This window comes from Phyllobates terribilis, unplaced genomic scaffold, assembly GCF_046119375.1.
Source record: "Phyllobates terribilis strain yellow unplaced genomic scaffold, ASM4611937v1 Scaffold_4__5_contigs__length_816908805, whole genome shotgun sequence".
Classification (NCBI taxonomy): domain Eukaryota; kingdom Metazoa; phylum Chordata; class Amphibia; order Anura; family Dendrobatidae; genus Phyllobates; species Phyllobates terribilis.
Genome location: NW_027362764.1, coordinates 604,373,526 through 604,387,510, shown reverse-complemented (window position 1 = coordinate 604,387,510; position 13,985 = coordinate 604,373,526). Strand labels below are relative to the sequence as shown.

The 13,985-nt window shown below is 40.2% G+C and overlaps 1 protein-coding gene across 4 annotated transcripts in view; it reads right to left on the bottom strand.

Annotated features, from left to right (window-relative positions):
- The window catches only part of MAPRE2 (microtubule associated protein RP/EB family member 2), a 208,835-nt gene that overhangs the window by 32,353 nt on the left and 162,497 nt on the right, over positions 1 to 13,985 (bottom strand). For all 4 annotated transcript variants that reach the window (XM_073679266.1, XM_073679267.1, XM_073679268.1 and 1 more), the window contains one exon: positions 4,575 to 4,720. In XM_073679266.1, coding sequence (XP_073535367.1) covers positions 4,575 to 4,720 — 146 coding nt within the window. The remainder of the gene's footprint in view (positions 1 to 4,574; positions 4,721 to 13,985) is intronic.

Genomic DNA, 13,985 nt, shown 5'->3' with positions numbered 1-13,985 from the left:
TAAAAAAAACAGCTCTGACCCATTAACGCATGGACTCCTTAAGCCATTTGAAGTTTTCCAGTGGTATCATTAGCAGTAAATTGTCCAAGTTCTGTAAAAGCCCTTCTATATATCAGTTAAAAGTCGTCTGAAATGGCCAATTTTGACCATAGCGAATGATTGTTAGCTACTTAGGTGAAGCAAATGATTGTTCGTTTCACTGATGAACATTTGTCCTAGCTCAAAAGACCAATCGGGCATGCTGGATTCTTTCAGTTGATCAGTATCATTGGTCAACAAAATCCATCACGGCTAATTCAGTCAGAGATGCATTTTTTTTTTTTAACTACCGACAAATGATTGTCATCCGACTGATAAAACAATTGTTCACTGGCCCACCTTTGTCTTATTTATATGGAGGTCTTAAAGGCACCGGTCACTTTCTCTTGTTAGTGCAGCTTTCCTCCCAAACTGACAAGCACTTCTGTAAATATAGTGGCTACTGATGGAGGAACATGTCCTTTACTATTGGAGCAGACTGATGGACAGGTCTGGTCACGTGCTCCTCCACCATCAGCCATTGTATGGACAGAAGAGCTGGTCAGTTTGTGCGGAAAGCTGCACTAACAAGAGTAAATGGTCAACCCCTTTACGTTTTGAGGTGCTGCCTTCATGGGTTGGACTTGTTATTTTCAGCTCATGCCATAGATGCTCCATCGAACTGACATCTGGGATATTTAGAGGCCACCTCTATAACTTTTCACACCTACACCTTCTTCACATTCTCAAACCATTCCTGACCAATGTATGCCACGTAGCAGAAATCTTTTCTGTAGCTCGGACGTGTCAGTAACATCAACCTCAATGCCATGACCCAAGCCTTCTTAGCAGAACAATTCCTAGAGCATCACACTGTTTCCACCAGCTTGCTTTTTTTTCTAAAGTGCAGCCTGGTGCAATTTCTTCTCCAAATAGATGACCACATACGGCTATCCAAGATGAGATTTTGTTACATCAGGTTCCTTCTTCAATTGATTTGCGATCCAGTTGTGATACTCGCGTGCCTAGTTCAGTCATTTTTGGCAGTGGACAGAGGTCAGCATTGTCACTTTAATCAGTCTGCGGCTATGCAGATCCACACAAACCAAGCTGTGATGCATGTTTGGACACCTCTGTTTCATAACCAGCGTTAAAAGGGTTAGTCACATTATGATAATTTGTACAAATGTCCAAGAAACATACATCTAATGCATTTACCCCAGCAACACCAATCTCCTCATTTTAAAAATGCCGACACCTTAAACTGCAATACTCTAGTCCGAAATATGGCAGCTGATTGTCGGGAATGTGACCAGACCTGTGCACCAGAGGTAACCAACGAACAACGCTGGCACTGTGCATGCACTAGTTCTAATGCTGTACCCAGTGTTACTGGAGGCAGCTGATGGACAGATCCGGTCACACATCCCTCCATCAGTGCACTGCACTGTGAGGGTCTGCACACACTAATGAACTTTGGAGGCCTAAAACCCTATCACCAGTTGTCCTTTGTAGGACTACCATTAGATAGTACTGACCACTTCATACTTGGAACGAGTTATAGAACATGCAGTTTTAAAGAAGCTCCGACACACTCGTCCAGTTATCCCTCATATCTTTATGCTAGTCCTTTTTTCCTGCTTTTACCACATCAGTTTCAAGAAATTCTTATTTAGTTGTCTCTGAAAGCTAGCAGGAGAGTGTTCTTGTTACTTGCCGGCGTTCAAAGAGGCTTCAATGAAGAATACACTAATAGCACACTAACAAGAAGAGAGGACACGGGCAGTAAAGAGAGCAAAAGAGAGCAGCCCTGTCACTAATGAGATCCTGCTTCAAGGTATTGAAATAAGCAGGGTTACAGGAACAACCCAATGAGCGAATGTCAGCAATGCTATTTTATATAAGATTCCCCTATGCATGCTGGGAGTTTCAAACAAAAGGTCATCGAAAAAGTAAAAAAAAAGTGAGGCTAGCAAGAGAACGGTGTGGAATTTCATAGAAGTGTCAATTCGAAAAATGCTTAGTTGTTAAAGATGGTTCGAGAGTTTAAGGTATTGGACAACGCTTCTAATTTGCTATGTTCTGTTTTTTGTTAGGGAGGCTCCTGCTGCAGTCAGTGGTCTTACAGCCGGACACAAGCTTGTGCGAATGAGGAAGAGGAGACATAGCTGATCTTATTGAGAGGATTTCTTCATATACTGTTTAATTGTACACAATAGTGAGACCAAGAGCCCCAAATGTCCCAATAGAATGATAGCCAATGCTTCCCACAGAAAGCACACTGTGCCCTTGAAACCTGAAACCTTGTGCCCCCCTTGCTAAAAGGCAGTTTACTTACATCCAGGGGTTCCCACTGTACCCAGTCTCAGCAATTCTCGCTTCAAGAACATTCACCATACTATTGCACGCAGCTTCAAGCACCCCTCTAACTGACAGTATCATCCTGTCTCCAGTTTACTAGATTTACCTTTCTCTTCCCACCAGTATATGCACATTCAGATCTGCTCTTCTGTGTGGAGCTTCTCACAAAACTCACTATCTGGAGACCTACTATTCATAGCAGTTTGCTAAATCTGGTGCTACCCAATTCACCAAGTTGGTAGACAGTCGCGAGCCACGTTGCACGTCATGGGCCCGCGAGCCACACTGCACTTTAACTCAGTCTATAGTACCACTTTAAAATGAAAGATGGTACCAGTAAAAACTATATTTTCTGATGAGGCTTTTAAAGTTACCGTACCTTGACATTAAACTTACAGATATCGGCATTATTCACTAATCTGTTTCTGCTTTAGGATCACTTTCCTCTGATTATAGCTGAAAAAATATCATGTAATGTAATGCCTTCTTGAAGAAAAACTAACATGATGATTATGGCTGTTTATAGAATTATAAAAGGGGGAGAATAAAATTATAATTTTAATACACTTGAATTGGACGGGAGACATATGGAAATTGAGCTGCAGGAGATAAGCAAAACAACATCTCAATTCCAAAGCAAAATAACCAAACTGCACTGTAATAAATTCAGGTTATTAATATTATATGCGAGCAAGGAACTGAGGAGGGCATTATAAAGGAAGACATGTATCATGGATGCTTATTATCTACACTGCCAGACATCTCCATCCATGCTCAGTACAATTGACATGATAGTTAAAAAATATATATATACATATATATATTATATGGTGATATGTGAACCTGCTACTTGTCATATATAGATGGATTGATAGATATATATACACCTTCTGGGGTGTCATCTGTTACAAAAAGGCAGGTAGCACGCCAAACTGTACAAAAAAAATGTGAGATGGATCAATAAAGTGCTCCGCCTTTTTTGTACATCTTATGCCTTCTTTATATTTATAAAGTGTACCTCGGGTCGGTGTACAGTGGATTGCACTCAATATCCCACTATACCCATCACTTTTTTTCTGTTTTTAAAAATGTCTTATTTTAAATGCTTGATTTATTCAAAATTAAGAAGGTGATCACAGAAAGAAGCAATTTCTACAAATCTGTCTCACCCCTCCCATACTCATAGTTCTGCTTCACGTCACCTGTCTCATCTATTGCATTATTCTTGTGCCCTGTTGTGTATAAATATATGACTTCAGATTTTGTGTTATACTATGCCTGATGAAGAGACCTGAGTAGTCTTGAAAGCTTGCAATTTGTTACCATCTTTTCAGTTAGCCATTAAAAGGTATCAACCACTGAGGACTCTCAAATCTTAATATTTTTCTAGTCTTTTCACTGTAATTTTTTACAGAGGCTGGTAAACAAGAAAGTCTAGAGTAGAACAAACAAGCCCTCGCACGTCACCATCAAGGGAAAATAAAAAATATTGGTCTTTGAAAAATTTTCTCAAAGCTCAGAATTTTTTAAGTGCATAAAATAGTCAAAGAACTTTACAAGTTTGGCACTTCTCTAATCACATTGACCTGAAGAATCATTGTGCAAGGTGAATTACTGCATAATGAATACTAGAAAACTGAAATCCAAAAAACAATGATTTAATTGGGGGGCAGGGGTGGGAAGGGGTTTCACCATTTAAGCTCATTTGGAATTTTTTTTATCCAATTTTCAGTGAAAAAAAAATTGTATTATTCAAAACTAGAACTTGTCCCGTAAAAATACCAGCCCACATATGGTTGTTTCGACATTAAAACTTGAAAAAGTTATGACCCTTGGAAGAAGAGGAAGAGAAAATAAAAGAGCAAAAACTAAAAGTGGCTACATCATTAAGGGGTTAAGTAAATTTATAAGGTTACATAGCTTAGGCAATAGTAAAAATATAGCCCCAATAAAGAATGAGGGTCTGCATAACCATGCTCACATAGAACATACTGAATGACAGATGCCTGGTCTCAAGAAACCTGACAGCTTTGCAATTTTCCCAGGAGATGCTGATGAGATACAAATCATGTCCTGGCACTGCGCCACATACTATGTTAGTCATTACCCAGCTAGACTGCATTTTCCCAAAACTTTCAGCAGACAGCAATAACAGCAGGAACTATGAACCATTTTTTTTTCTGGCAAAGTTATACCTTATCGACATTCATTCTTTTAAATGAGGCTTGTAGCAGTTTGAAATTGTGAATGTACTCGTGTTCCAGCTTGGCTTGAAACTTGACCTTCTTTAGGCTTATGCATCCTGGGAAGAGCATATCCATAAACTGGCAGTAGGCAGCACCTGTGGAGAGAAGCCAGGAGAGTCATACACAGGGCATTAACAGATTGGAACAGTAGCGTGCTGTCATCACACAGTGATCAGGCGTGCCTTCCAGCTCCTTATGTAGGAGAACAGCTAATATGTTCAGAGAAAGTAAACATTGTTGTTACTAATAAAAGACGTCTGGACCGGGGAGAGATGTACCGTGTGACTGCACATTTCCAGAAAAACTCCACCTCCTATAAGCAGACTTATGTGCAAAGTATTTGCAGTAAAGACTAGACATTTCATAGTGGATACCCCATAGACCCACAGTTTCTAGCAGTACTTACAGTGTCATTATGCTTTGCTTCTAAGATATAGCTAAAGTGACCATGGGACCAAGATAAACACTGTGCAACTGAAGCTGCTAAATGGCTTGTGGAGATGGTGGCCCAGTTGTCCTACCCATGGCTGGAGTGAGGTTGTGTGATACGGAAGGGACCATTATACATATGATTAAAGTTGGCCCAACCCACCAACGTTAGTGGTACCTAAAGACCACCTAATGTGGTTGGAGGAACCTCCCTACTATCCTGCAAACGATGATGTTGGGGAGGTAAGAATCAGGAAGTTTGAATTTTATCTCCAGGTTTCTACGTTCTCAAAAACAGGCGGCTGCCAGAAGCGCCTGTCAGTAACTTTATTTCTCTGTCCCCATTTAAAGCACACAAACAATCTAAGTGAACAGGTGAGCTGAGCTGCAGTACCGGAGGGTGGCCACTATGCAATGTACAGAGCTGTGCAGTTCCAGGACTGTACATTGTTTACATATATCAATCTTCTGCAGAGCTATTAACAGCTGAGCAGTGGGACTGCCGGGTGTTAGACCAATCTGATATTGATGCTCTATCCTAAGGGGAGGAGGGTGTTTTTATTTTATTTAACTATTTTTATTTTCATCTTATCTTGTAACTGGAGGTGGTATTTATAGCCCCAGTTACAGGGGAAATGCATCCCATTGGCTGTATATCAGAGCTGTCTGGGTCTCCTATGACCCAGCAGCTCCTACTCTCTCCCTATACAAAGCAATCACATGACTTCCTATTACTATATATACAACGTTTCAGCAGCAATACAGCAATAGAGAAGGCACAGACAGTAATAAGCCATCTGTGCCTTCTCTATGGTGACTCCGGCTGTGTCCAACAACCAGATTCCTGCTCCAGCAGCCACACGATCGCATGTAGCTACACTGCTATGCAGTGGTTAAATAAAATGTATATGTAATGGAGGGGACTCTGATCTAATAAAAAGTTGGGGTAACTACAGTTCTGGTCATCTCTAAATGAGTTTTCTACTATTAGGATCCTATTGATGACACGTCCTAAGTATAGGTCATCAATATCCAATCAGTTGGGGTTTGACAGTTCGCATCCAATTTGAGTTAAAGCGTACCTGTCAGCAGGATTGTGCTCAGTAAACTACATACACTGTCAGGTGGGCGACATTACACTGATTAAAATTATACCTTGTTTGATGAAATCCATGCTATGGTTCTTGTGTAATCTTTACTTTCAGTTTGGTGATAACGATATGCCCGTGCTTCTGGGCGGCCTGTGGGGGGCGCTCTAGCTGGTGCTCTGCTTGCATATTCATCTTTATGCTCTTATGACATCTCATTGTGCCTTCACTGACCTTCCTCCTATTTTACATAATGCATCTAGTAGTTGCGGGGCTAGGTAAAATAGGAGGCAGGTCAGTGAAGGCACAGTGAGCTGTCATAAGAGCATACAGATGAATATATAAGCAGAGCACCAGATAGAGCCCCCCCCCCCACACACACACACACAGGCCGTCCCCGAGCATATCATTATCTCCAAACTGAAAGTAAAGATTACACAAGAACCACAGGACGGATTTCATCAACCAAGGTATCATATTAATCAGTGTAATGTCGCCCACCTGACAGTTTATGTAGTTTACTGAGCACAATCCTGCTGACAGGTGCGCTTTAACTACAGTAATAGTTAAATTTAAAGGCAATTTTCCACTATTAGAATATTGAACAAAAATACAGATAGCGGTGATCCCACATCAATCCATTAGCCATAGTGTAGCTGCTGCGAGTAAGTCCCCAAATCCCAAGTCTACAGTCATGGCCAAAAGTTTTGAGAATGACACCAAAATTATATTTTCACATGATCTGCTGGCCTCTGGTTTTTATTAGTGTTTGTCTGATGTTTATATCACATACAGAAATGTAATTGCAATCATATTATGAGTACCAATAGGTTATATTGACAGTTAGAATGAGTTAATGCAGCAAGTCAATATTTGCAGTGTTGCCCCTTCTTCAATACCTCTGTAATTCTCCCTGGCATGCTCTCAATCAACTTTTGGACCAAATCCTGACTGATAGCAGTCCATTCTTGCATAATCAATGCTTGCATTTTGCCAGAATTTGTTGGTTTTTGTTTGTCCACCAGTCTCTTGATGATTGACCACAAGTTCTCAATGGGATTAAGATCTGGGGAGTTTCCAGGCCATGGAGCCAAAATCTCTATGTTTTGTTCCATGAGCCATTTAGTTATCACCTTTGCTTTATGGCAAGGTGCTCCATCATGCTGGAAAAGGCATTGTTGGGCGCCAAACTGCTCTTGGACGGTTGGGAGAAGTTGCTCTTGGAGGACATTCTGGTACCATTCTTTATTCATGGCTGTGTTTTTAGGCAAGACTGTGAGTGAGCAGATTCCCTTGGCTGAGAAGCAACCCCACACATGAATGGTTTCAGGATGCTTTACAGTTGGCATGAGACAAGACTGGTGGTAGCGCTCACCTCTTCTTCTCCGAATAAGCTGTTTTCCAGATGTCCCAAACAATCGAAAAGGGGATTCATCAGAGAAAATGACTTTGCCCCAGTCCTCAGCAGTCCACTCCCTGTACCTTTTGCAGAATATCAGTCGGTCCCTGATGCTTTTTCTGGAGAGAAGTGGCTTCTTTGCTGCCCTCCTTGAAACCAGCCCTTGCTCAAAGAGTCTCCACCTCACAGTGCGTGCAGAAGCACTCACACCAGCCTGCTGCCATTCCTGAGCAAGCTCGGCACTGCTGGTAGTCCGATCCCGCAGCTGAAACAGTTTTAAGATACGGTCCTGGCGCTTGCTGGTCTTTCTTGGGCGCCCTGGAGCCTTTTTGACAACAATGGAAGCTCTCTCCTTGAAGTTCTTGATGATGCGATAGATTGTTGACTGAGGTGCAATCTTTGTAGCTGCGATACTCTTCCCTGTTAGGCCATTTTTGTGCAGTGCAATGATGGCTGCACGTGTTTCTTTACAGATAACCATGGTTAACTGAAGAGAAACAATGATACCAAGAACCAGCCTCCTTTTAAAGTGTCCAGTGATGTCATTCTTACTTAATCATGACTGATTGATCGCCAGCCCTGTCCTCATCAACACCCACACCTGTGTTAATGGATCAATCACTAAAACGATGTTAGCTGCTCCTTTTAAGGCACGACTGCAATGATGTTGAAATGTGTTTTGGGGGTTAAAGTTCATTTTCTGGGCAAATATGGACTTTGCAAGTACAGTAATTGCTGTTAAGCTGATCACTCTTTGACATTCAGGAGTATATGCAAATTGCCATTACAAAAAATGAAGCAGTAAACTTTGGAAAAATTACTATTTGTCTCATTCTCAATACTTTTGGCCATGACTGTATAGCGCATACTTCAGAAAGTCTGCAGCGCTTCAACAACAAGATGAGAAATGGTGTAAAATTTAGTGATTCTAAAAGCTCACAACCCTTCTAACATCCAGGGAAAACAAGTTCCAGGTGAACCAAGTCAGGTTCTACTGTTGTTCTGTCCAGATGTAACCGCAGTCAGTATATAGATTTAATTCCACTTTTCTATCACGGACTGAATATTGGCAACTCCTTCATGCAATCTTAATGATTTGGCCAGTCTGACTAACTGCTGCAGCTTGTTCTGAGCAGTGTGAGATTTCAGCAGCAAGAGGGACACTGAGGAGCTGTCAATCAGGTGAGGAGGGTGAAGATTACATTTACACTTTCTATAAGGTGTACGCAGCCATTCTGACATGAATCTTCAATATAAATACACCAGTGTCATCAGGTCTGAGAGATCTATATATTACTGTAGTTTACATTGTGAAATCTCATGATGTTTTAAGTAAATACTATAAACCACAATGCATATTTTGAGTTTAATCTTAACATAACTTATCTATTTTGTATATAATTTTGCACTTTTATTTGTTTTGGCAGTCTATAGCACAGGTAATTCTCATAATATGTCTAAGTAATATAAGGGCAGCCAGGAAGTTCTACAAAGCCATATTACTCATGACGCCAGTACAAATAGAAAGGAAAGTTATATATTAATCCAAAATATTTGTCTATGTGCCAATCTGAAAAACATTAAGGCACAGGAGAAAGTATTCATCGACATTTCCTCGCAGCTTAATGTGCACAAGGCAGATCAGAAGGAAAACAGTGATAACAGGTGACTGGATTTATGCATAATACAGATGTTGAGAGATATTGGAAAAGCAATTTACGATATGTTTTGCTGTAATGATTAATCATGCTTTGTCAGGAAAACTATTCAGGGACTAATGTAGTCGTATAGTGTAATTATCCGGCCTCCGGCACTGTACACATGTAATAAGGTGCATACATTCAACACCTCCACAAGATAGATCCGTACCAAGAACACAGACTCTGGGGAATCTATCCAGCCGTAGTAGCCAAATAGGACGTTGTATCACCAGATTTTCCTATGACTTTACTACATAGCACAGGTTCTACTACTGTAAACGGATTAGATATGTTCACACGCAGTGTTTTATTTTGCTGAAGCCAAAACCTGCTGCTATCTTGGCAGTATAAATGCTTTGCAGCATTATTTTTGTTTTAGTTTTATTCACCAAAAACATTGTAGAAAAGTTCGTTGCATGTTTGTTTTTTTTTGTAGCGCCTTTTTCCCCCAATTTCTCAGTGCTTTCTGTAGGTGAAATAACGCCGTAAACGCCAGAAGAATTGTAATGCTGCAAATTTAAAAACTTTTAGTTCTCAAATGCTACAGCAGAAACGCAGACAAAAACGCTACATGATGATCAATAAAGTTTGTTTAAAAAAAAAAACTTATCTCCAATTTCAACATGAAGACATGAAAAACACATGCATAAAAACCGCATCAAAAACGCATGTTAAAACCGCAAGTAACCGAATTTGCATATTAGGTACGGAAAAGGTGCAGAAATTCTGCAGCGTCAAAACCGCAGCAAATCCGCACCGTGTGCACATACCCTAATGCATTGCTCTTCACTGGAACCAAAATTTTTACAAAAGGTTATCAAAATGTTTAAAGTAGCATTTACCTAATGAACATATTTGTAATCAGAGAAATACAGTACTTCTTAGGAACCGTAGTAAATTATATTTTCATAAGTTAAGAGGATTCTGCTGATCCTAAAATAAAACTGGAATGGAGGAAATAGTTGTTGGTGCAGAAAGGCCAGTACTGGAGAAGTTGCCCATAATCCATATAAGGAGTATTTCAATGTTTTTATAGCAGCTGATGAATAGGTTTCCCTCAGTACACTGACCACAATACTAAAATAGAAAATACACCTCTTGGGAATTTGATCTGAACAGACATTATCTGTACTTTCTACTGAAGGTCAATGTTAAAAGACTGCAAAGGAAAAAAATGCTTTATTAAAAATGATATTATTAAAAAAAAAACTGTATGGGCTATCAGAATATAAGGCTATAAAGGCATCCAATAGTAATCAACCCTTATTTTATTAGCAGATCCTACGTTTTGGCAACCAAATTGACCGAATTTAAAGAAACTCACAGTTTTTATCCTCTTAATCTATTGCAATCATCATACTATACAGCACTATGTACTTACAATTGCTCATTTTGCCTTTCTACCCAGAATATTCTTGTTTATTTTGCTCCATGTGGAAACAAGAAGTATTATGTCCCTGCAAAAATCATCTCCCTCAGCTCCTGACCCAGCTGCTTCTGTTTTTTTCTTCTTTTCCTTTGCACTAGAAAAATTGATGCTTTGATGCCATTTTTTATATTCTTTCATCCTTCATCATTAATATTTCACATATTATTTATTATGCCATATATTATGTTCCATAACAGCATTATTCATTGGCCTTATCAATGATCAAGTTATTAGTAGACAAACAAGTTCCTTATATAATGATTTTAAGAAACAGAATACTTAATAGCTCTCAGTGCAGAGCCACTACTATATCATTCCGTGATTGTCCTATATTCCTGTAGTTTATAATGCATGCATATGGCCTGTAAAGCTCACACAAGCACATAATTATCTACTCTTCCCTGCTGGGGTCTCTCCGCTCATTACTTAGTCTGCGACTACAATGCCTTCTGGCCTGTACTGTGGCGGGCACGCATGCGCTGTAGCCATTTGATGCCCAACTTCCGCCAGTTCCAATTGTCAAATATGTGTCATATTGCGTCATCATTTATACCTATCGTGGATTCGCTTATTGCCAACCACGTGAGTGACCATGTATGGTCATTATGGGTATTGAGCTGTGCTCCTACTTACAGGAACATCGTGATGCCAGCACTTTTGGTTCCTCCTTCCGCCAGCTGGTAAATATTATTATTTGTATTTGATATATATCGCCAACAAGCGCATTTGTATTCATTCTATTGCCCCTGAAGAAGCTGAACCTGTTGCGGCGATACGCATGGGGTCCCATTTCCAACTTCACTCCATGACTTAGGCTGGTTTGGTATGAGCTCTTGCATATTGTGGATTATCAAGTCCACTTATCTGCTTTCTATTCTATACATAGGGCTCATTACTTCCCTATGTGGGCAGTGGATTTCAATTCATATTTATGGATTGATTGCTTATAGGTCATGTGATCCTTTTTCACCAAGTCATTATTATTTTTTATGAGCTTACTTTTGACACTTAGGTGTTTCTAACATACAGTGGGGGAAATAAGTATTTGATCCCTTGCTTTCTATGTAAGTTTGCCCACTGACAAAGACATGAACAGTCTATAATTTAAGGGTAGGTTAATTTTAACATCGAGAGATAGAATATCTGAAAAAAAAAAAAAAAAAATCAAGAAAATCACATTGTATAAATTAGATACTTTTTTTGCATTTTGCAGTGAGAAATAAGTATTTGATCCCCTACAAACCATTATGAGTTCTGGCTCCTACAGACCAGTTAGACTCTCCTAATCAACTCGTTACCTGCATTAAAAGACAGCTGTCTTACATAGTCACCTGTATAAAAGACTCCTGTCCACAGACTCAATCAGTCAGACTCTAACCTCTACAACATGGGCAAGACCAAAGAGCTTTTTAAAGATGTCAGGGACAAGATCATAGACCTGCACAAAGCTGGAATAGGCTACAAAACCATAAGTAAGACGCTGTGTGAGAAGGAGACGACTGTTGGTGCAAGAGTAAGAAAACGGAAGAAATACAAAATGACTGTCAATCGACATCGATCTGGGGCACCATGCAAAATCTCACCTCGTGGGGTATCCTTGATCATGAGGAAGGTGAGAGATCAGCCTAAAACTACACTGGGGGGAACTTGTTAATGATCTCCAGGCAACATCACTGGTAACCATTGGTAACACATTACGCCTTAAAGGTTTAAAATCCTGCAGTGACCAGCAAGGTCCCCCTGCTCAAGAAGGCACATGTGCAGGCCCGTCTGAAGTTTGCCAATGAACACCTGGATGATTCTGTGAGTTATTGGGAGAAGGTGCTGTGGTCAAATGAGACAAAAATTGAGCTCTTTGGCATTAACTCAACTCGCCATGTTTGGAGGAAGAAGAAGGATGAGTACAACCCTAAGAACATCTGATTAGGCTATGGGTTGAACTAGATGGACTTGGTCTTCCTTCAACCTTAAAAACTATGTTACTATGTCCCAACCGTGGTGGGGGAAACTTTATACTTTGGGGGTGCTTTTCTGCAAAGGGGACATGACAACCGCACCGTACTGAAGGGAAGATGGATGGGGGTCATGTATCTTGAGATTTTTGCCAACAACCTCCTTCCCTCAGTAAGAGCATTGAAGATGGGTCATGGCTGGGTCTTCCAGCAAGACAATGACCCAAAACATGCAGCCAAGGCAACAAAGGAGTGGCTCAAAAAGAAGCACAGTAAGGTCATGGAGTGGCCTAGCCAGTCTCTAATCCCTTAGAAAACTTATGGAGGGAGTTGAAGCTCCGAGTTGCCAAGTGACAGCCTCAAAATCGTAATGATTTAGAGATGATCTGCAAAGAGGAGTGGACTAAAATTCCTCCTGACATTTGCGCAAACCTCATCATCAACTACAAAAAACGTCTGACTTCTGTGCTTGCCAACAAAGGTTTTGCCACCAAGTATCAAGTGTTGTTTGCCAGAGGGATCAAATACTTATTTCTCACTGGAAAATAAAAATTATCTAATTCATACAATGTGATTTTCTTCATTTTTTTGGATATTCTATCTCTCAATGTTAAAATTAACCTACCCTTAAAATTATAGACTGTTCATGTCTTTGTCAGTGGGCAAACTTACAAAAACAGCAAGGGATCAAATACCATACTTATTTCGGTTTTGAATTAGTTGGTTGCATATTCTAATAAAATATTTTCTATTTTTTAGAGATCCCCATCTGTGCATATCTTTTTCTCTTTGTTCATTCTTTAATGCCGTTTTGATGGCAAAAGGTGGTCACATAAATATTGATTTTATTTAGGTTTCTCTTTTGTCTATTCACTTTGCATTTTGCTAATAGTTTGTGTTGATCAGTTAACGCTTCTATTTTTGAACGCATTCTTCCTTTTAAGCAAGTGTGGAAAAAATTAAAAAATGCTGTGAACCTTTGCACAGTAGTGTACATTCATACTATCCTCACGCGGTGTTCACATGCAGCATTTTATGCAGCTTTTCTCCAGACTAGTTGGCCCACATAGCATGTTATCAGTCCCCTGTAGTCATGATAACATGACTTGCAAGCGCTATAAATACCTCACGCATGCGTGCGGCTTCTTCCCCTCACATCATTGATCCTCTGAAGTCGGGTGTACACGTGCCGGCTTCAGAGAGGTGCACTGTGCATGACCGGAAGTGCAGAAGACTTGCAAGCCATGTTATCACACCCACAGAGGGGTGATAACACTAAGTGGGCCGACCAGCCTGGGGACACTAACATCCCATGGACTAGTCAAAGCCCTCATTTACATATCATAAAGAGACTTTAGAAATA